This window comes from Notothenia rossii (assembly GCF_949606895.1).
Source record: "Notothenia rossii genome assembly, chromosome: 3".
Taxonomy (NCBI): Eukaryota; Metazoa; Chordata; class Actinopteri; order Perciformes; family Nototheniidae; genus Notothenia; species Notothenia rossii.
In genome coordinates, this window is record NC_136901.1 from 45,634,268 (window position 1) to 45,656,767 (window position 22,500).

At 44.7% G+C, this 22,500-nt stretch overlaps 2 protein-coding genes across 2 annotated transcripts in view; both read right to left on the reverse strand.

Moving 5' to 3' along the window:
- eno3 (enolase 3, (beta, muscle)) overlaps nucleotides 1-9,324 on the reverse strand; it is an 11,546-nt gene extending 2,222 nt beyond the window's left edge. The window contains 9 exon segments of the mRNA XM_079667896.1: nucleotides 285-482; nucleotides 3,729-3,834; nucleotides 3,912-4,028; nucleotides 4,109-4,242; nucleotides 5,918-5,987; nucleotides 6,311-6,369; nucleotides 6,445-6,540; nucleotides 6,736-6,825; nucleotides 9,190-9,324. Coding sequence (XP_079524022.1) covers nucleotides 285-482; nucleotides 3,729-3,834; nucleotides 3,912-4,028; nucleotides 4,109-4,242; nucleotides 5,918-5,987; nucleotides 6,311-6,369; nucleotides 6,445-6,540; nucleotides 6,736-6,820 — 865 coding nt within the window. The 5' untranslated portion in view covers nucleotides 6,821-6,825; nucleotides 9,190-9,324.
- Nucleotides 9,325-12,286: 2,962 nt separating this feature from the next.
- Nucleotides 12,287-22,234, reverse strand: pfn1 (profilin 1). The gene is made up of 4 exons (XM_079667904.1): nucleotides 22,176-22,234; nucleotides 21,659-21,788; nucleotides 15,933-16,122; nucleotides 12,287-12,590 (listed from the first exon to the last, which is right to left on the reverse strand). Exons 2-4 carry the CDS (start codon nucleotides 21,785-21,787, stop codon nucleotides 12,493-12,495), a joined length of 417 nt encoding a protein of 138 aa, XP_079524030.1. The 5' UTR covers nucleotide 21,788; nucleotides 22,176-22,234; the 3' UTR covers nucleotides 12,287-12,492.
- Between the last annotated feature and the right edge of the window lie 266 nt (nucleotides 22,235-22,500).

Consider the following 22,500-nt stretch of genomic DNA (forward strand, 5'->3'; position numbering starts at 1 on the left):
ATCTGTAGTACTAGTACCCGGGTATCCCTTGATGAAGCTGCGGTACAGGTCTCCCAGCTGATCTGAGTATTTAGAGTATGTGTAGTATATAAAGTATGTGTAGTACCCGGGTATCCCTTGATGAAGCTGCGGTACAGGTCTCCCAGCTGATCTGAGTATTTAGAGTATGTGTAGTATATAAAGTATATGTAGTACCCGGGTATCCCTTGATGAAGCTGCGGTACAGGTCTCCCAGCTGATCTGAGTATTTAGAGTATGTGTAGTATATAAAGTATGTGTAGTACCCGGGTATCCCTTGATGAAGCTGCGGTACAGGTCTCCCAGCTGATCTCCACTGATGTGTCTTGCCGGGTCGTCTGGAGACTTGAAGTCCAGGTCGTATTTCCCGCTGCGGTAGAACTCTGAGGCGGCGACGTCCATCCCGATGATGATCTTATCGGGGTAGCCGGCCTTCTCAATGGCCGTCTTCAGGAGCTCCAGAGCTGCGGGGGGGGGATATTTCAGATTAGTAGATGATACTTGATCAGTAAGATTTAAGACAGAGGGTACATTGAGGTCAAACTGGAGAGTAGGCGGGACAGGAAGTGTGTTTCCACTTCCTGTCTCCTGCTGATAGCTTATGTTAGCTTAGCTTAAGTGGATGTTGTTAAACTCTTGACTACTACAGTTTACTTCACGTTGTACAAAATCACACATTAGTACAGCTACAGCACTCACTACTCTCCTCCTCTTGGCGGCCCTCACTAATTCCAGTTGCTAACACTCCTTTTGGCTTTGCTAACGGTAGCTACTTTAGCTTGGTATCTAGCGATGGCCTTCCTCTGGTGCTCTCTCCTGCTCTACCTGTCTCGTTGTCAGTGACTTCCCTTCCTCCCTCACTGGCACCAGAACGTGTGAGATGTGGCGTAGCTGCGAGGTTGGAGGCGGGATCGTAGTGATTGAATCCCGGCAACAGGTTGGTAACCCCCAGCAGCCAGTGGACCAGAGGTCGTGTTAACCGAATATTTTTTTTAAACAATGACGAAAAAATCTGAAAGCAGTCGGTCATTTTGACGGATTAGAACAAACTCGGAACAGCGCCAAAGTTTCCCCGCAGCGAGGCTCCGGTGTTATGCCTGCCAAAAAGGAAATGATACCGTTTCCAAACCCAACGAACAAATCATTGAAATGTCTGAGTTTTGGCTTTACGCTGTGCGCACTCCCGCGAGGTGCAGTGGGCATGCATAACACGGCATATCTATCTATCTATCTATCTATCTATCTATCTATCTATCTCTCTCTCTCTCTCTCTCTCTCTCTCTCTCTCTCTCTCTCTCTCTCTCTCTCTCTCTCTCTCTCTCTCTCTCTCTCTCTCTCCAAAGGGGCTTTATTGGCATGAAAGTTAAATTAAACAATGTTGCCAAAGCATCACAATACAAAATAATTAACAACATTAACAGACATTTCAAATGTTTACATATTATTGATGATATATATATACAGTGATACAATTACATTTCAACACGTGTGTGTGTGTGTGTGTGTGTGTGTGTGTGTGTGTGTGTGTGTGTGTGTGTGTGTGTGAGAGTCTCATTCACTGTCCCTCAGGTTGTGGCATGTGTATACATATTGGGCAGCAAGGTGTGCCTTGTCTCCTTCTCCTAGGAGTACTCTCAGTCTTGAGAGGTCATCAACCTCCTTGAAACCTGGGATTACAGAGTTCAACTTGTTCCAATAAATGCTCCTTACTTGGTTGAATGTTTGGCACTTCAGGAGGAAGTGCATCTCTGTCTCAGTCTCACCTGTCGTACAGTGACCACATGTTCTGTTCTCTTTTGGTTGCCAGGATCTTTTGAGTCTTCCTGTTTCGATTGCCAGTTTGTGGTCACTGAGCCTGTACTTGGTTAGGATCTGTCTCTGCTTTCTATCTCTGACAGTAGAGAGATACTCTGCCAGCTCATACTCTCTGTTTAGAGCCAGGTAACATTCTAATCTACTTTGGCTTTTAGTTTCTTCTTCCCAATGTTGTAAATAGTTGTCTTTACATTGTGTTATAATGCGTTTGACTGTGATTGGTGTTTGGAGAGCAGTGTTGTTGAGAGACTGGTCAGATTGGCTCTGAGAGGGGGCAGCTAGCCTCAGCACCAGCTGACATAGGGGACTCTTCTCTGGGGTTAGCTCTTGGCTTTGGAGGGCTTTGGAGTGGAGGGTGTCTCGGGGGCTGGATCTAAGGTGGTTAAAGAATGTCAGTGCTCTCTTTTGAGTGTTAATGATCAGTGGGTATCTGCCTAATTCTGCTCTACATGCATTTGTTGGTGTTTTTCTCTGAACACGTAAAATGTATCTGCAGAATTCTGCATGGAAAGACTCTGTTGGATGTTTGTCCCAGCGGGTATAGCTCTGGTGACTGAGTGGACCCCATACTTCACTACCGTACAGCGCAATGGGCTGGATCACACTATCAAAGATTTTGAGCCAGATTTTAATTGGAATTTGGACATTATAAAATGTTCTCTTAATTGCATTAAGAGCTCTTCTGGCTTTTTCTTTGAGTGCATTCACTGCCATGTTGAAACTTCCTGATGCTGTTATGGTTAAACCGAGGTAGGTGTAACTCATACTATGTGCCATGATATGATTATTTATGGTAAACTGGTATTTGTTCTCCTGACATCTGGGGCGTTTTTGGAAAACCATGACATTAGTTTTCTTCATATTGACTGCCAGGGCCCAGTTCTTACAGTACTGGTCTACTATTTCCAGCTGTTGTTGTAGTCCTTGTTCAGTAGGAGACAGCAGAACAAGGTCATCAGCATAAAGCAGACACTTCACCTCTCTCTCTAGGAGGGAGAGGCCAGGAGCAGCACAGTGATCCAACTGAGCAGCAAGTTCATTTATATATATATTAAATAAAGTGGGACTTAAATTGCAACCCTGACGAACACCTCTTCTCTGGGTGAAGAATTCAGTTTGTTTGTCTCCAATTTTAACAGCACACTTATTCCCTAAATACATTGATTTAACCAGATCGTACATTTTGCCCCCTATACCACAATGTAGAAGTCTATAATAGAGCCCTTCGTGCCAAATAGAGTCGAAAGCTTTTTTGAAATCAATGAAACAAGTGAATATCTTACCATGTTTTGTTTGGTGTACATGTTTGTTAACTAAAGTGTGAAGGGTATATACATGGTCGGTGGTGCGGTGTTTTGGAAGGAAGCCAATTTGATTTTGACTCAAGATGGATTGTCGGTTAAGGAAATCTTGTATTCTTTTATTTAGAATACTACAGAATAATTTCCCCAGACAGCTGCTGACACAGATGCCACGGTAGTTATTAGGGTCTGATTTGTCTCCACTCTTATGAATGGGGGAAATGAGCCCTTTGCACCAGATGTCAGGAAAACATCCTGACTGCAATATGATATTGAACAGCTTTAATACTGTACCCTGCATCTCTGGGGGGGGGGGTCTCTCTCTCTCTCTCTCTCTCTCTCTCTCTCTCTCTCTCTCTCTCTCTCTCTCTCTCTCTCTCTCTCTCTCCCTCTCCCTCTCCCTCTCCCTCTCTCTCTCCCTCTCTCTCCCCCTCTCTCTCCCTCTCTCCCTCTCTCCCTCTCTCTCCCTCTCTCTCCCCCCCTTTCTCCCCTCCCCAGAGTGTAAAAGCCGACGATCCTGTCCGTCAAAATGACGGGCAGTGAAAAGTCTAGCGCAACCTCTGCAGAGGACAGACGGATTGAAAGTCGTCTCACCCTCGTTGTTCTCCAGGATGTTGGGGGCGAATCCTCCCTCGTCTCCCACGTTGGTGGCGTCTTGCCCGTACTTGGCCTTGATGACGTTCTTCAGGTTGTGGTACACCTGGACGCCAAAACACAGTCAGACCCGCTACAGGTACAACATGCTAACAATGAAAGAACCATCACAGGAAGTATCACCTCGGCTCCGATCCTCATGGCCTCGTGGAAGTTGGCGGCTCCGACAGGAAGGATCATGAACTCCTGCATCGCCAGCTTGTTCCCAGCATGGCTGCCGCCGTTAATCACGTTGAAGGCCTGGAGGAAACGTGAACATGTATCCACCGTCAGAGACGCGCTGTGGAACTAACGGCTTTTACTTACAAACGCCCACTCACAGGAACAGGGAGGATCACGTCTTTGTTCCCAGCCAGGTCGGCGATGTGGCGGTAGAGAGGGACGCCTTTCTCCGCGGCACCGGCCTTACACACCGCCAGAGACACGCCCAGGATAGCATTAGCTCCAAACTGAGCTGCAGACAGACAGGTGAGAGACAGACAGGTGAGAGAGAGACAGACAGACAGGTAGAGAGACAGACAGGTGAGAGACAGACAGGTGAGAGACAGGTGAGAGACAGACAGGTGAGAGACAGGTGAGAGACAGACAGGTGAGAGACAGACAGGTGAGAGACAGACAGATGAGAGACAGACAGGTGAGAGAGAGACAGGTGAGAGACAGACAGGTGAGAGAGAGACAGGTGAGAGAGAGACAGGTGAGAGACAGATAGGTGAGAGACAGACAGGTGAGAGACAGACAGGTGAGAGAGAGACAGGTGAGAGAGAGACAGGTGAGAGAGAGACAGATGAGAGAGAGACAGATGAGAGAGAGACAGGTGAGAGACAGGTGAGAGAGAGACAGGTGAGAGACAGACAGGTGAGAGACAGACAGGTGAAAGAGAGACAGACAGGTGAGAGACAGGTGAGAGACAGACAGGTGAGAGACAGACAGGTGAGAGACAGACAGGTGAGAGACAGACAGGTGAGAGACAGACAGGTGAGAGAGAGACAGGTGAGAGAGAGACAGACAGGTGAGAGACAGACAGGTGAGAGAGAGACAGACAGACAGGTAGAGAGACAGACAGGTGAGAGACAGACAGGTGAGAGACAGACAGGTGAGAGACAGACAGGTGAGAGAGAGACAGGTGAGAGACAGACAGGTGAGAGACAGACAGGTGAGAGAGAGACAGGTGAGAGACAGACAGATGACAGAGAGACAGGTGAGAGAGAGACAGGTGAGAGAGAGACAGGTGAGAGACAGGTGAGAGAGAGACAGGTGAGAGACAGGTGAGAGAGAGACAGGTGAGAGACAGACAGGTGAGAGACAGACAGGTGAAAGAGAGACAGATAGGTGAGAGACAGACAGGTGAGAGACAGGTGAGAGACAGACAGGTGAGAGACAGACAGATGAGAGAGAGACAGGTGAGAGAGAGACAGGTGAGAGACAGGTGAGATAGAGACATGTGAGAGACAGACAGGTGAGAGACAGACAGGTGAGAGAGACAGACAGGTGAGAGACAGACAGGTGAGAGAGAGACAGACAGACAGGTAGAGAGACAGACAGGTGAGAGAGAGACAGACAGGTGAGAGACAGACAGGTGAGAGAGAGACAGACAGGTGAGAGACAGACAGGTGAGAGAGAGACAGGTGAGAGAGAGACAGGAGAGAGAGAGACAGACAGGTGAGAGAGAGAGACAGACAGGTGAGAGAGAGACAGACAGGTGAGAGAGAGACAGACAGGTGAGAGACAGACAGGTGAGAGAGAGACAGACAGGTGAGAGAGAGACAGACAGACAGGTGAGAGATAGGTGAGAGAGAGTCAGACAGGTGAGAGACAGACAGGTGAGAGAGAGACAGACAGGTGAGAGACAGGTGAGAGAGAGTCAGACAGGTGAGAGACAGACAGGTGAGAGAGAGACAGGTGAGAGAGAGACAGGTGAGAGAGAGACAGGTGAGAGAGAGACAGACAGGTGAGAGACAGACAGGTGAGAGAGAGACAGGTGAGAGAGAGACAGACAGGTGAGAGACAGACAGGTGAGAGACAGACAGGTGAGAGAGAGACAGGTGAGAGAGAGACAGAGAGGTGAGAGACAGAGAGGTGAGAGACAGAGAGGTGAGAGACAGAGAGGTGAGAGACAGACAGGTCCTTACATTTGTTCTCGGTGCCGTCCAGCTCCAGCATGAATTTGTCGATCTTCTCCTGCTCAACAACACTGAAGTTCTGGAGAGACAGACAGGCAGAAAGAGAGGCAGACAGACAGACAGAGAGGCAGACAGACAGACAGACAGACAGACAGACAGACACACACAGACATAGAGACAGACAGACAGACAGACAGACAGACAGACAGACAGACACACAGAGAGACAGACAGACACACAGAGAGACATAGAGACAGACAGACACACACAAAGAGAGACATAGAGACAGACAGACACACAGAGAGACAGACAGACAGACAGACAGAGAGACAGGTTATTATTCCAGGTCCAATGAAACCACATTGACTTAATTGTCTCTTTTTTGTTGTTGTTGATGTTTACCTTCTCGATCAGTTTGGGGGCGATATCTTTGTTCACATGATCCACAGCCTTCACCGTACCTGGGGGACAACAGTGTTACAGAGAGACAGACAGACAGGTGTGAGGACAGACAGGCAGACAGGTGTGAGTCTTACCTTTCCCAAGGTAGCGGCTCTTGTCTCCGTCTCTGAGCTCCAGAGCTTCATGGATACCTGTCGAAGCTCCGCTGGGGACGGCAGCCCTGAAGAGACCTGAGAGAGGGACAGGCGAGAGACAGGTGAGAGACAGACAGGCGAGAGAGAGCCAGGTGATGGAGAGAGAGACAGGTGATGGAGAGAGAGACAGGTGAAATAAATCAGTTTTTTAAAAACAAGCAGTGAGTGTGTGTGTGTGTATGTGTATGTGTATGTGTATGTGTATGTGTATGTGTATGTGTGTGTGTTCACCCTTGGCAGTGTACAGGTCTACCTCCACTGTGGGGTTTCCCCTGGAGTCCAGGATCTCACGGGCGTGAATCTTAGTGATAGACATCCTGACTGAGAGAGACACAGGTGAGGACAGACAGGTGAGAGACAGACAGGTGAGGACAGACAGGTGAGAGACAGACAGGTGAGCACAGAGACAGACGGGTGAGAGACAGACAGGTGAGAGACAGACGGGTAAAATAAATGGGTGACCTTGAGTAAAAAGAAGAAATTCAACCAATAATAACACTAAGGTCAAACTGCTGCTATATTATTGTGTGTGTGTGTGTGTGTGTGTGTGTGTGTGTGTGTGTGTGTGTGTGTGTGTGTGTGTGTGACCTGCTGCAGAGATCCTGTGTAAAGCCATTCTGACTCCATGCTAGCAACAGCAGGACTCTGAACCCTATTAAGCCCCGCCCATATCTCTCTCAGCCAATCACAGAGCACCACTCCTGCCGGGTGGTTACTGAGCACCAATAGGAGAGAGGGAGAGACCATTGTGGGGAGAAAAAGAGGGCGGAAGTGGATATCTACCTAACAGACATCACCAGGAAACCCCCACACTTCATTACTGACATTAACAAAGCTGTTTGTTTATAAATATATATATATATATATATATATATATATATATATATATATATATATATATATTATATGTTTAAATATGCTGTTGAGGCTAACGCTAACATTTGGTGAGTTTAGGAGAAATCTAGGGACTTAAAAAGACTAAGTGACCTCCTGGATGTGTCTTTCCTCCAGACAGAGAGAAGTCCTGATAGATGAGATGTGCTTTCATGAGAGAGTTATTATTAAGACTGTCAGAGTGTGTTTGACCTTCTGCCGGACCTTTCTGCAGAGGTCATGACTCCCTCCCTGTTATAGAGTTACACACACACACTCTCTCACACACAGTGACATTTAAAGAGGTATGTGTGGCTGAGATGCTATGAGCTCTCTGATAAGGCACATCTGATGGAGCACATATTATCCTGATAAGATTATATAACCCTAACCCAATATTAACCATATGAATGGAGTACATGAAACAGGCGTGTTGCGCTGCAGTAAGGTCACTCATGGGGGGTACACGGCACCAGGTCTAGGCTGATGTTGGGCCCAGAAAAGGTCCGAACATTCAATCATTTAGAGATGATTTTTGCAAGATTTACATTTTTTGTGCCAGATTTTTGATATGTTTTAAAGATGACTTTGAGATGAACCTGAAACGTGTCTTAGTGAGACTTCAGTCTCTTGTGGTCGTATACACGATGCATTCAAAATATAGAGGCTCATTTATTCATATTTTCCTCATATTTACAATTTTCTCATAAACATTGTCGGAATAATCTGATTTTTCAAAGTAAAGTTCTAGAATTTGATCTACCAAAAGTGTGTGTGTGTGTTTGTGTGTCTGTGTTTGTGTGTGTGTGTACGTGTGTGTACGTGTGTGTGCAGTAATGTCTTTATAAAGTCCATACAAGGTTTCAAATGTAACTGTAACCACTCAGCTGTTTACACACACACACACACACACACACACACACACACACACACACACACACACACACACACACACACACACACACACACACACACACACACACACACACACCCTCCCCCTAAATGTAATAATTTACATTACGGGGTCATTGTGTCCATAAACAATAAGTGAGACCCCACAATACACCAACACAAGAACACACCTACACACACCGCTATCTTTCACTGCTGATAAGTACTGCTTATACTTCTGATACTGTTAGTAGTACTGCTAATACTTCTGATACTAATACAAGTACTGCTAATACTTCTGGTACTGTTAGTAGTACTGATAAATACTTCTGATACTGATACAAGTACTGCTAATACTTTTGGTACTGTTACAAGCAATGCCTAATATTCCTGGTACCGTTAGTAGTAGGCTACTGATAAATACTTCTGATACTGTTACAAGTACTGCTAAATACTTAGAGTACAGATACGAATACTGCTAAATACCCCTTATACTGATACTATTACTACTCAATACTTCTGATACAGATACTAGTAATCGTTACTTTTCCTGGTACGGACATTAGTACTGCTAAATACTCCTGGTACGGATACTAGTACCGCTAAGTACTCCTGGTACGGATACCAGTACCGCTAAATACTGCGGCTAAGGCTAAAGCTATTGTTTACAAAGCCACTTTCTCTCTGGACTTTGTCTCTGTCTGTCTCGTTGTTATTTGACCTTGCGTAGCGCCTGAAGGTCGAAGTCCTCTCAGTGTGTTTGTGTCTCAGATAAAGAGCGACGCTGAGATAAGAGGAAGCCAAAGGCGCGTCTAAAATAAATCACATGTTTAACGCAGAGCGACAAACGTCCTCTAAACTCTGCAAACTGCAGGGTTTTCAGAATAAAAGCTTCTGGTTTTTACCAAAGAGTGCACTGACCTGATTGAGAGGAGCGTCCGTCCGTCCGTCCGCCTGCCTGTCTGTCTGTCTGTCTGTCTGTCTGTCTGTCTGTCTGTCTGTCTGTCTGTCTGTCTGTCTGTCTGTCTGTCTGTCTGTCTGTCTGTCTGTCTGTCTGTCTGCCTGCCTGTCCTCTGACTGGAAAGTGTCTGTCTGTCAGCTGCAGGGCTTTTATAGACCTCCTCCTGCACCCCCCCCCCCCCTCCAGGGAGCGTCTGCATGTTCCTGCAGAAAGACACACACTCACACACAGACTCGCACACACACACTGAATAAACTTTATCTAACTTGTATTATTAGTTATATGTTTCCAAACTTCAGACTCAGATCAGACCCTACCAGCCCCTCAGAGGGGAAGTGCACGTTGTTCCAGCAGAAAAAGCCACAGACAGCTTCATGTTAACTAAGAAGCATACAAAATATATTAAAGATTAAAAAATGATAAGAATTACGCAATTTACAAACCCCACCCTGTCAGAGGAGGGTTCAGCAGCAGGTTTTTATCGCACATTAATAACTAACTTCTAACCAACCTCTTGTTTTAAATTGTACACATTCGTTAGGGTTTGTTCACATCATTGTTTAATGTTCAGTTATATTTAGTAACTGTCCATATGCTTGAAAGTATTTCTTCATATTTGTAATGTCCTTTTCTTGTAGTGAATATTTAAGTTTCTGGAACACATTTCATATTATTTTAGGATTTTTTTTTCTGTATTGTCATTTTAGCCTATATTTATGTTTCTTGTACATACCTTTGTTTTAGCATTGTTTATGTCATATTGTAAACACTGTGTTTTTCTGTGTGGTTTGTACTTTAGTGACGGCCCCTAACTCTGACAGAAGGTCAAAGTTCATGTAAAGGGGAAATGTGAGACCGGCGCAGCATTCATTCAAAAGGCCTTAACCCTGACACACACACACACACACACACACCCACCCACCCACCCACCCACCCACACACACACACACACACACACACACACACACACACACACACACACACACACACACACACACACACACACACCTTTAGCAGTCCGGTGCCTTTGTAGCCTTTAACTGCAGCTAAATATAAAACAAGACTGCAGATGAAATGTTATTTAATTCAACTGGATCTTTATGACAAACATAAACACCTTTATTAAGAAAAAGTAAGTATTTCTGAGACCAAATGAATTTTAATCAATGTTTTGGAAACGGTATCATTATATCTACAGACAGATGGGAGCATTTGGACCAATCACACCACAGCTATATGTATAAGCCCCGCCCACTTCAGCTCTGGACCAATAGAAAGTCAGACAGTGACAAACACAGTAAGCTCATTGATTCCATGGGAGCCTGCCTGCAGACCTCCACTCTCAGGACAGTTCCGGTGCAGGCTGCACTCTCAGGACACCTCCACCATAGATATATGACTCACCCTCGCTGCTGGCCAATGGAGACCGACGTGGCCACATGGCGGCCATCTTGCCACAGGGAGCTCGCTCACTCATAACATTATGTCTATGGTGTACTATTGAAATAACCATAGATTGCTCAATTTTCAAACGGTTTGGTTTGCTATAAACATCAAAGATGTAGTTATGATACTGCATACTACATAATTATAATCATTAACTTGTTTTTTTCAACATGTCTTGTTGTCTCCTGTATCATAGCCATGCTAATAACGTTTATAATAAACCAGACCGTTTGTAAATCAGTCAAGATTTCAGCGAGTTAAGAGTATTTCTGTGCAGATCACTCACCTTACAACAGCTTTAGCAGTAGCTGTTGACTTTGGTAAGATGGCCGCCGGTGAGCTACGCTGGCGACTCCCCCTTCAGCCATCTAGTGTTTATATATATCTATGACCTCCACTGTCAGTACAGGAAGTGACGATTCTGACGAACACGTTTTTTTCCCCGCCCACCGAAGGACTCGTTTGATGGAATTTTTCAAATCACAATGGAGACTCATCACGGAGGAGATGAGTCCGCCCACCGTGCACTTTGGGTCGGCCTTGGTCAAGCCCTTTTGACCCCCCAGCCTGGTTCTCGTAAAAGTTTTTCGCTCAAATGACACCATGGAGGAATGTAACGGGAGTTGACAGGGGACTCTGCCCGCCTCACAAGTGCCTATTTTCCCCCCTATTTTCCCTGGTTTTATTATTTTGGCTATTTCACCCGGTTTCTACAGGGGACATTGCCCGGTCTCGGGTGTCACCCTCGGCCTGTGTCCATATATAAATATCTTGTAAAATACAAGACGACATCTTGTATTTTAGTTACACCCGCTATTGATTAATTCGGTCAAAATTAGACTATTATATCTATCTATGTATATCTATCTATCGGCGGGGGAAAAAACTTGTTCGTCAGAATCGTCACTTCCTGTACTGACAGTGGAGGTGTCCTGAGAGTGGAGGTCTGCACCGGAACTGTCCTGAGATAGGAGTTCTGCAGGCAGACCCATCTCGTTAAAAGAGGTGTACGTACGTCAAAGTAAATACACAGAGAACGCAAATACTACGCAGTGAGTAGTAGTATTATACCATCCTGTTTTTATACATGTAAAAGCATTTTAGTACTATAGGTTTTTGAATGTGTGTCAAATATAGATATATAAATACTGCATAGATTAGCAGTACAGTACTGCATTATACCATATCAGCATGTACTGTGTTTATATGTACAGAGTACCTGTGAGCGGAAGAGAACTTTAAAGTAGCATTACATGGAAACGGTTAGTGGTCCTCACAAAGACAGCTACACCAACACACACACACACACACACACACAGGAAGAAGAAGTACTCAGATCTTGTACTTTAGTAAAATATATTAAAAGTAGTGATTGTGCAGATTGGCACATTTCAGAATAAAGGTATTAAATACATGTATTGGAGTACAAGTACAACATTACATCATATACCGGATATACACCTGAAATACTCAAGTAAAGTACAAGTAGCTCAAAAGTGTACTTTGGACACACACACACACACACACACACACACACACACACACACACACACACACACACACACACACACACACACACACACACACACACACACAGAGAAACTCTCGGACTTCTTATTTTTAAAATAAACATATTTTTATTGATGAGATATTTTCCAGATGTCCACAGTTGTGTGAAGGGGGTAACACTGCTGACAGGCCGTGTGGGAAACGCCTCTGAACACTTTGTTTATCCCTGATGGAAGAATTCAAATACTACAGACCTAAAGCTCAGGGTGGACACATTTGGGGGGGGGATGGGGGGGGGGGGGGGGGTTTCAATATCCGACTCCCCGCAGGTAACTCACGATGGTGAAAACCTTGGCGGTCACCTGACCTCCGTTGGCCTCTTTCGTTCCCTTAGCGATGACTACAGCTGTGGAGAGAAAGAGAAAAGTGGGTGAGACAGGTCACTCTTTATACAAAAGAACCAGAAACACACTCATACAGAGCTGTCGTATTTCTGTGGTTGAGCCTGAAGGCAGCAGCTCTCTGGTCCAATGGGATTCCTCCATTTGATTTTTGGATTATTGCACAAACAAACAAACAAACGTTTATGATGTTAACACGTTTAGTTCAGAGGATAATCTCCACATATTAACACCACTTTATGATTTCTGAAGTAAGAAGCTAATGTTGGGCTATAAAGGAACTACAGCACGGTCACATGACTTCACATCACCACCGCTAAGCTAAAGGTGGCTAATGTTGGGCTATAAAGGAACTACAGCACGGTCACATGACTTCACATCACCACAGCTAAGCTAAAGGCGGCTAATGTTGGGCTATAAAGGAACTACAGCACGGTCACATGACTTCACATCACCACAGCTAAGCTAAAGGCGGCTAATGTTGGGCTATAAAGGAACTACAGCACGGTCACATGACTTCACGTCACCACCGCTAAGCTAAAGGAGGCTAATGTTGGGCTATAAAGGAACTACAGCACGGTCACATGACTTCACGTTACCACCGCTAAGCTAAAGGAGGCTAATGTTGGGCTATAAAGGAACTACAGCACGGTCACATGACTTCACATCACCACAGCTAAGCTAAAGGCGGCTAATGTTGGGCTATAAAGGAACTACAGCACGGTCACATGACTTCACATCACCACCGCTAAGCTAAAGGTGGCTAATGTTGGGCTATAAAGGAACTACAGCACGGTCACATGAATTCACGTCACCACAGCTAAGCTAAAGGCAGCTAATGTTGGGCTATAAAGGAACTACAGCACGCTCACATGACTTCACGTCACCACTGCTAAGCTAAAGGTGGCTAATGTTGGGCTATAAAGGAACTACAGCACGGTCACATGACTTCACTTCACCTCCGCTAAGCTAAAGGCGACTAATGTTGGGCTATAAAGGAACTACAGCACGGTCACATGACTTCACGTCACCACCGCTAAGCTAAAGGAGGCTAATGTTGGGCTATAAAGGAACTACAGCACGGTCACATGACTTCAGGTCACCACCGCTAAGCTAAAGGTGGCTAATGTTGGGCTATAAAGGAACTACAGCACGGTCACATGACTTCACGTCACCACCGCTAAGCTAAAGGAGGCTAATGTTGGGCTATAAAGGAACTACAGCACGGTCACATGACTTCACGTCACCACAGCTAAGCTAAAGGAGGCTAATGTTGGGCTATAAAGGAACTACAGCACGGTCACATGACTTCACGTCACCACCGCTAAGCTGAAGTAGGCTAATGTTGGGCTATAAAGGAACTACAGCACGGTCACATGACTTCACGTCAGAGTCCTGCATCGGGTCGGGTATCCGCGGGTACCCGACGGGTGACCCGCCAAAAAGGTGATTTGCGGGTGGTATTTTTTCAAACGCTTTTTTCCGGGTTCGCTTCTGGGTAAAACAAAGATGATGCGGGTCGGGTTGCGGGTGTTGCATAATAAATATATTTAAACAATAATAATTTAGTTGAATGTTTAAATCCTCAGACCTATCCTCCGCGGGACAGAGCATAATCCTAACCTCTGCAGTGCATCTATCTGCTGCTGAGCGCACCACATTCTAAATGGCTGAGGTGAAGCTCTCTATAGCGGAGAATACAGCATTTTTAATAACTCTTCCTCAAGAGCGAAATCCAACGTCTGGGAGGCTTTTGGTGTCATCCTAGATGGAGAAAATAACCAACATCCCAGGCTTTTTGAGCCAAATATGCAACTGCGTGTGTTAATAATTGCACGTTTTCACTGCTTATATATATGCGGGTTCGGGTCGGGTTGCGGATCTTGAGCCGGCGGGTCGGGTCGGGTTGCGGAACTAATTGGCAATATGTGCGGGTAGCGGGGCGGGTTCGGTATTGCACGTCGCGGGTGCGGGGCGGGAGCGGGTCTTGAAAATCAGACCCGTGCAGGACTCTGCTTCACGTCACCACCGCTAAGCTAAAGGAGGCTAATGTTGGGCTATAAAGAAACTACAGCACGGTCACATGACTTCACGTCACCACCGCTAAGCTAACGGAGGCTAATGTTGGGCTATAAAGGAACTACAGCACGGTCACATGACCTCAGGTCACCACAGCTAAGCTAAAGGTGGCTAATGTTGGGCTATAAAGGAACTACAGCACGGTCACATGACTTCAGGTCACCACCGCTAAGCTAACGGAGGCTAATGTTGGGCTATAAAAGGAACTACAGCACGGTCACATGACTTCAGGTCACCACAGCTAAGCTAAAGGTGGCTAATGTTGGGCTATAAAGAAACTACAGCACGGTCACATGACTTCACGTCACCACCGCTAAGCTAAAGGTGGCTAATGTTGGGCTATAAAGGAACTACAGCACAGTCACATGACTTCACCACCGCTAAGCTAAAGGTGGCTAATGTTGGGCTATAAAGGAACTACAGCACGGTCACATGACTTCACGTCACCACTGCTAAGCTAAAGGAGGCTAATGTTGGGCTATAAAGAAACTACGGCACGGTCACATGACTTCACGTCACCACCGCTAAGCTAAAGGTGGCTAATGTTGGGCTATAAAGGAACTACAGCACGGTCACATGACTTCACGTCACCACAGCTAAGCTAAAGGTGTCTAATGTTGGGCTATAAAGGAACTACAGCACAGTCACATGACATCACCACGCTAAGCTAAAGGTGGCTAATGTTGGGCTATAAAGGAACTACAGCACGGTCACATGACTTCACGTCACCACTGCTAAGCTAAAGGAGGTTAATGTTGGGCTATAAAGAAACTATGGCACGGTCACATGACTTCACGTCACCATCGCTAAGCTAAAGGTGGCTAATGTTGGGCTATAAAGGAACTACGGCACGGTCACATGACTTCACGTCACCACTGCTAAGCTAAAGGTGGCTAATGTTGGGCTATAAAGGAACTACGGCACGGTCACATGACTTCACGTCACCACCGCTAAGCTAAAGGTGGCTAATGTTGGGCTATAAAGGAACTACAGCACGGTCACATGACTTCACGTCACCACCGCTAAGCTAAAGGAGGCTAATGTTGGGCTATAAAGGAACTACGGCACAGTCACATGATTCACCACCGCTAAGCTAAAGTTGGCTAATGTTGGGCTATGAAGGAACTACAGCACGGTCACATGACTTCAGGTCACCCCGCTAAGCCAAAGGAGGCTAACGTTGGGCTATAAAGGAACTACAGCACATCACATGACTTCAGGTCACCCGACTAAGCTAAAGGAGGCTAATGTTGGGCGTGATGACTCACCTGTAGTAGTCTTGCCCACGCAGATGTTGAAGGTGTTGCCGTCAGCATCCTTCCGGCTCTTCAGCTGCAGGCAGTAGCTGCTGGGGTCCTCGTACTGGTCTCTGATCATCATGCACTTCATCCCAGCCACAACAGGCCCACTCTGGTGGAAAGTAGACGTGTCGCCAATCAGCTTCTGAACTTCCTCTGGCTGAAAGACAGACATACAGAGAGGTTATTTTCAGTGGATAACCTCAGATTCATTGATAATCTTTAACCTTAAAGTGTGTCTGCTTTGTTTTGAATATAATATATAATTCTGTTTGCTTCTATGAGTTGTAAATATGTTTGGTGATTTAATCTTAAGAACGTTAATGGAGCTATCAGCAAACATAGCCAACAGCTAACATAATTAACAGCCAACAGAAGGAACAGCTAACGAAGCTTAAAGCTAACAGAATTAACAGCTATTGGAGGTAACAGCTAATAGAGGTAACAGCTAACAGAGGTAACAGCTAACGGAGCCAACAGCTAACAGAGGTAACAGCTAACAGAGGTAACAGCTAATGGAGGTAACAGCTAACGGAGGTAACAGCTAACAGAGCCAACAGCTAACAGAGGTAACAGCTAACAGAGCCAACAGCTAACAGAGGTAACAGCTAATGGAGGTAACAGCTAACGGAGGTAACAGCTAACAGAGGTAATAGCGAATAGATGTAACAGCTAACATAAGTTGATATGTAAGGAAGCTAACAACTAACAGACGTAACAGCTAACGGAGGTAACAGCTAACAGAGCCAACAGCTAACAGAGGTAATAGCTAACAGAGGTAACAGCTAACGGAGTTAACAGCTAACGGAGGTAATAGCTAACAGAGGTAACAGCTAACGGAGGTAACAGCTAACAGAGGTAACAGTTAACAGAGGTTACAGCTAACGGAGGTAACAGCTAACAGAGGTAACAGCTAACAGAGCTAACAGGGGTAACAGCTAACAGATGTAACAGCTAACAGAAGTAACAGGGGTAACAGCTAACAGAGCCAACAGCTAACATAATTAAAAGCGAACAGAATCAACAGCTATTGGAGGTAACAGCTAATAGAGGTAACAGCTAACGGAGGTAACAGCTAACAGAGGTAACAGCTAACTGAGCCAACAGCTAACAGAGGTAACAGATGTAACAGCTAACAGGGGTAACAGCTAACAGAGCCAACAGCTAACAGATGTAACAGCTAACAGATGTAACAGCTAACAGAGGTAACTTTACACTTTGTGTTTTTTCACCGCCTGTGTATACAATTGACCGCTTAAATTGAATTTATTTCGAAAGTTTTTGTGGAACATTGGCGTCGCCAGTGTTGACCTAGATTCCTTTAAACTGGTTAGACTGGTTCCACTGTTGATTGCTGAACACACACACACAAATACCTACTACTTTCGTCATTTATAATACTAAAACCAATTTTTGGTGGTCTTCTTTTGATATGAATCCTTTTCATATACACATATATATTTAGGGCTGTCAAACGATTAAAAATGTTTAATCAGATTAATCACAGCTTAAAAATTAATTAATTATAATTAACCACCATTCGAACTATTTCCAAAATATGCCATTTCTTTATGTATATTGTTGTGGGAATGGAAAGATAAATGAAAGAAGGCGGATATATCCATTTAACATCCAGTATGTTTATTATAACATTGTTCTGTGTGTCAAAATGAAAGACAGCCCACACAGCTATCAATCATCAAACCGTGGGGTCTTAATTCATTACGTGTTGATTTCTATCAACACGTAATGTTGTATCGATGTATATAGAGATGTACTACAGCAAAAGTATTCTCCGTCGGGACTTCCTGCAACAACACCACGCCGTTATCTTGATTCTGATTGGCCAGAAGACATTATCAAAGATGTTCTATTGAGAAGACGATCACTACGTGACAAAAGTTTTCAAAACCGTTTCTAGTCTTCGGTATTTCCAGACAAGTGGCTACTGAACTCAATCTTACTAACTGCTGTCTTTGTGATTTACTCCGCGCGAGTTGGTGGACTTTATTTTGCTTACTTTAACATCATTTTTCATGGTGAGGCTAAGCCATTTCTTGGTATCGCTGTAGCCTACCCCAGCCATACCCTGGCGCTGCCACTGGTGGGATGTATGGGTCGGGCCATCCTGTGCATGCGTTAACCGCGTTAAATATTTTAACGCAATTAATTCAAAAAATGTATTACCGCCGTTAACGCGATAATTTTGACAGCATTCATATATATATATATATATATATATATATATATATATATATATATATATATATATATATTGTCAGACTGTCAGCCAGGCCCGGTTCCAGAACAAAATGACTCAGGGTGCATCTGAGGTTAGAGAGGTTGCAGTGGTAAAGTGTTTTTATAAGTGAGGGGTGGACCTAACACCCTCTAGGGGGGTCCCTTTTTTTTAAAATATTGAAGTTAAAATCATCAATCTGGTGCACTTTGAGAGCAACATTAAGAGATCTATGGATCTATGTGCTCTTTGCTTGATTCATGCCTTCCCAGTCCCTTATCACGTACAAGAGCATGGCGCCAGTTGTTGTAGCTAGTTGACTTACTTGAACCGAAATGTCTACATGGCAGCATAGCAGAAGATGGCATCTTTTTGACATGAATATTCCAGCCAATCTCTGTTTTGAAACCATGAGCTGTAAAATGAGCGCCTTACCCCACTGTACAGGCGAGTTGGGTACTTTTTAAAATATACCTGGGCAGGCTCTGTTTTGCCCAGGTCCTCTGGCACATGCGGGCCGCTGAGGGTGTGGCGGTGTTTGGGGCAACGAAGACGGCTGTGGCTGTTCCGCCTCCGTGGGCGAGGCGGGCAAAGCCGGCGAGGCGGGCAAAGCCGACGAGTCGGGCGGGAGGACGTTAGTGTCCACGACAGTGGCCGCGGGCACGGCCAGGGATTTTGGGCCCCATGAAAATACATCACATTGGGCACATTGGCCACGCCAACCAAGCACAATTGCTGTAACCACACCTCCAGAACCCAACCGACTCATTTATGCTTTAAATAACTACCTGTACAGGCTTGCATCTACCTTGTAGTCCAATACTAACTGCACAATATTTACTGACACTGAGCGGTGAACAGATAACACTGGGCCAACGTGCAACATTCTGCTGCAGTAGAATTCACTATTTGATATAACACTAACATTCCTGACAATAGACCTCAATAGTCATCTCTTATGGTCTTAACATTACAATTATTATTTACAACGACTAACAAAGTCAGGCTTTCAAAGAAAGAAAAGAAAGGAGATAGGGACTAAAGGGCGACAGTATGTCACCCAGTTTTTCAAAAGAAAAGGTGGGTGTGGTCCATGAGTGGTGGCAATTAGTCTGTTAGCTAATTGTAAATAATAATTGTAATGTTTTGCTGACATTAAGTACTGTTAATATCTTCACAGAAAATTCAGAGGTTTTTAATTTCACTCTTTTGCTGACATTTAATAAATGCAGGTACATTTTTAGCAGCTATCCACACTAAATCAGCTAACAGTTTTTCTTAATGTTCTAACATTTTTTGGGGGCCCTGTCAGTCACGGGCCCTTAGAATCGTCCTAACTTTTCACCCCCACGGCGCCCCTGGCTGCGGGCAACGTAATGTCCCCATGATCTGAACTGTTATTACCTGCAGTAGATGCAGTGTTACTGCTGGAGATAAGGGCTGCTTGTTTGAACCATTTTCTGATGTCCATCACTGACTGCTGTGCAAGCACCTTGCAGAGGACGAAGGCGCAGCGGCACAGGCATAATAACGTTACTTACCGTTTAAATTGACCAAATAAATGCAGCAGACAATGTTACTTAACCACAATTACAATTCACCTTATTATTATTATTATTATTACTACTATTATTATTATTATGTATGTAATATTTTTCACTTTTCATTTTTTTACTTTTCATTTTTCTAATGAAACCATAACGACTCAACTGAGGGTGCAATGCACCCTTATGCACCCCCGTAGAACCGGGCATGCCAGCATTACTGCCCCTCTGTATTCATATCTCTGAGCAACATGTCACTGACTGGTGACAAGAATAAATGCTTTATATGATGTTTTCTAAAGCACATGCTATTTCCTGTTTTTACAAATCTCTTTCTTTTAGAATACCTTTATTTTGAAATACAAGGCTTTTAGTTGTATTATTAATATTATTTTTGTGATTATAATTTTAGAGTTAAAGTTGTTATTTGATTTAATAATGAATATTTCATCATGTGCAAAATAACGTCTCTAAAATAATAATATTAATAGATATTTGTGGATGTCCAGTAATCTGAGAGTACTGTGTGTACACTGTGTGTCTACTGTGTGTGTACTGTGTGTACTGTGTGTATTGTGTGTATTGTGTGTGTCTACTGTGTGTATTGTGTGTATTGTGTGTACTGTGTGTGTACTTGTACTTCTTTCTGAACCTCTAACGTAGTATTTTCACAGGATTCCTGGAGTTTTACATTTTTAAAGAGAAGAGCGATCAGCGGGTTTCAACGAGCTGCCGAAGAATGTGAAGACGAGTACAGACACGAGACACGAGACACACACACACACACACACACACACACACACACACACACACACACACACACACACACACACACACACACACACACACACACACACACACACACACACACACACACACACACACACACACACACACTTCCTGTTGCCTGCAGCCAATCAGAGGCCTCAGCAGAAACCAGAAGTGATCGTCGTTACTTCCTGTATTCGCTGCTATTTTCTGACATCATGTCCTTATAAGGCATTTAAACCAGTTGCCAAAACCCAGAAACGCCCGGAAACAGAACGCACCGCAGAATATGAATAATGAGTCCTCTTCAGACTAACCGTTAGATTCACGCCTGCGCTTTAAATCCTTAAAAATGTGTTTTTTGTTTCGTAAAAACCAACGGATTCTGTTTAAATAAAATGTCTTTAGCATGAAAGGAGGTCACATGGTCTCGTGAAAACAGTCATACCTTAAAGAACAAAATCACAATCACAGAAACTTTTCTGATGATTTGAATAAAGTATCTTAAGCCTTGTCGACTTGTTTGAAAAAATCTGTCTCTTTATTACGTAAAAACTGAGGGTTGTTTTTAAGGAAAGAAACGATCAGAAACGTGTGTATTAATCCCAGTGTGAAGTCAGGAAGTGAAGAGGCTAAACATGATGCTACTATTAGCTAAAAAACTCCATGAGTGCAATCCTGAAAGCTTTTGAACAAACTGGATATAAAGTCAATAAACCAACAGAGATGCGAGCTGCACAGCGCTGGTTTCTCCTGCAGCACCTGAAGGCAGCGCTGGTGTCTCCTGCAGCACCTGAAGGCAGCGCGGCCTCGCCTGCAGAGCGGGAACCAGCCTAGCCAGTGAACACGCCCGAAACTCAACAAGAAGAAGAAACCTGCCTACACGGCGCAGAGAAAACACGCCACTAATCCTGATGTGTGAACACCAGGGGACTAACACTCAGAAAAATATACAAATATAAAAGTATCTCCAGATTAACACCCAGAGGAAGTTCCTCAAACTGAAGAGCAACATCTGACTCATGCTTCACTGTGTGTGAGCATTTTATCAGTGTGTGTGTGTGTGTGTGTGTGTGTGTGTGTGTGTGTGTGTGTGTGTGTGTGTGTGTGTGTGTGTGTGTGTGTGTGTGTGTGTGTGTGTGTACCTTGATGCACTTCATGTCGTCCGAGGCCGCCCAGGTGCTGCCGTCCTGGCCGCAGATCGCTGCCCCCGAGACGTGTGCCACTCCGTCAGTGGCTGCCATCAGGCTGGTGATGTACCCGTCCCAAGACATCCTGATCAATAACACACACACACACACACACACACACACACACACACACACACACACACACACACACACACACACACACACACACACACACACACACACACACACACACACACACACACACACACACACACACACACACACACAGATAAGTAACACTTAAACACACTGACTGACAAACACTAAACCAGCCTCAGGAGTGAAAAACACGAGGACAAACACCATCAAATCATTACACAATACCTGTGTGTGTGTGTGTGTGTGTGTGTGTGTGTGTGTGTGTGTGTGTGTGTGTGTGTGTGTGTGTGTGTGTGTGTGTGTGTGTGTGTGTGTGTGTGTGTGTGTGTGTGTGTGTGTGTGAGTGAGTGAGAGAGGGACCACGTCAGCGTACCTGTGCAGCTAGAGTCTCAGGTATGAGGAAGAGGTGAAGGCAGGAGTCGAATGCTGAAAGGAGGAAGAAGAGTCGGCTTTTATAGTGACAGGAGGCTCCCCCCCTCTGTTTCACCAAGGAAGTGGAAACAAGGAAGTGTGTGTGTAAGTGTGTGTGCAGCGAGCTGACGTGAAGTTTGAACCTTTACAAAGGAAGTCCTCACAGACACAGATATGCTTACATTATTCTAACTCTTTAAAAAAGAATTTAAAAGACATAAATAAAAAATCCTCACCTAAATAACAACAACTCTCAGAAGTCTGTCAACAGTCCTCACTGGAATAAA

Bases quoted from the DNA above. Each gene is read 5' to 3' on its own strand.
- pfn1 (XM_079667904.1), bottom strand. From the start codon at position 21,787: ATGTCTTGGGACGGGTACATCACCAGCCTGATGGCAGCCACTGACGGA. The intron at 16,123-21,658 runs GTACACACACAC...TCTGTCTTTCAG, and splicing joins ACGACATGAAGTGCATCAAG to CCAGAGGAAGTTCAGAAGCT. The intron at 12,591-15,932 runs GTGAGTCATCAC...TTCTCTCCACAG, and splicing joins CGTGGGCAAGACTACTACAG to CTGTAGTCATCGCTAAGGGA.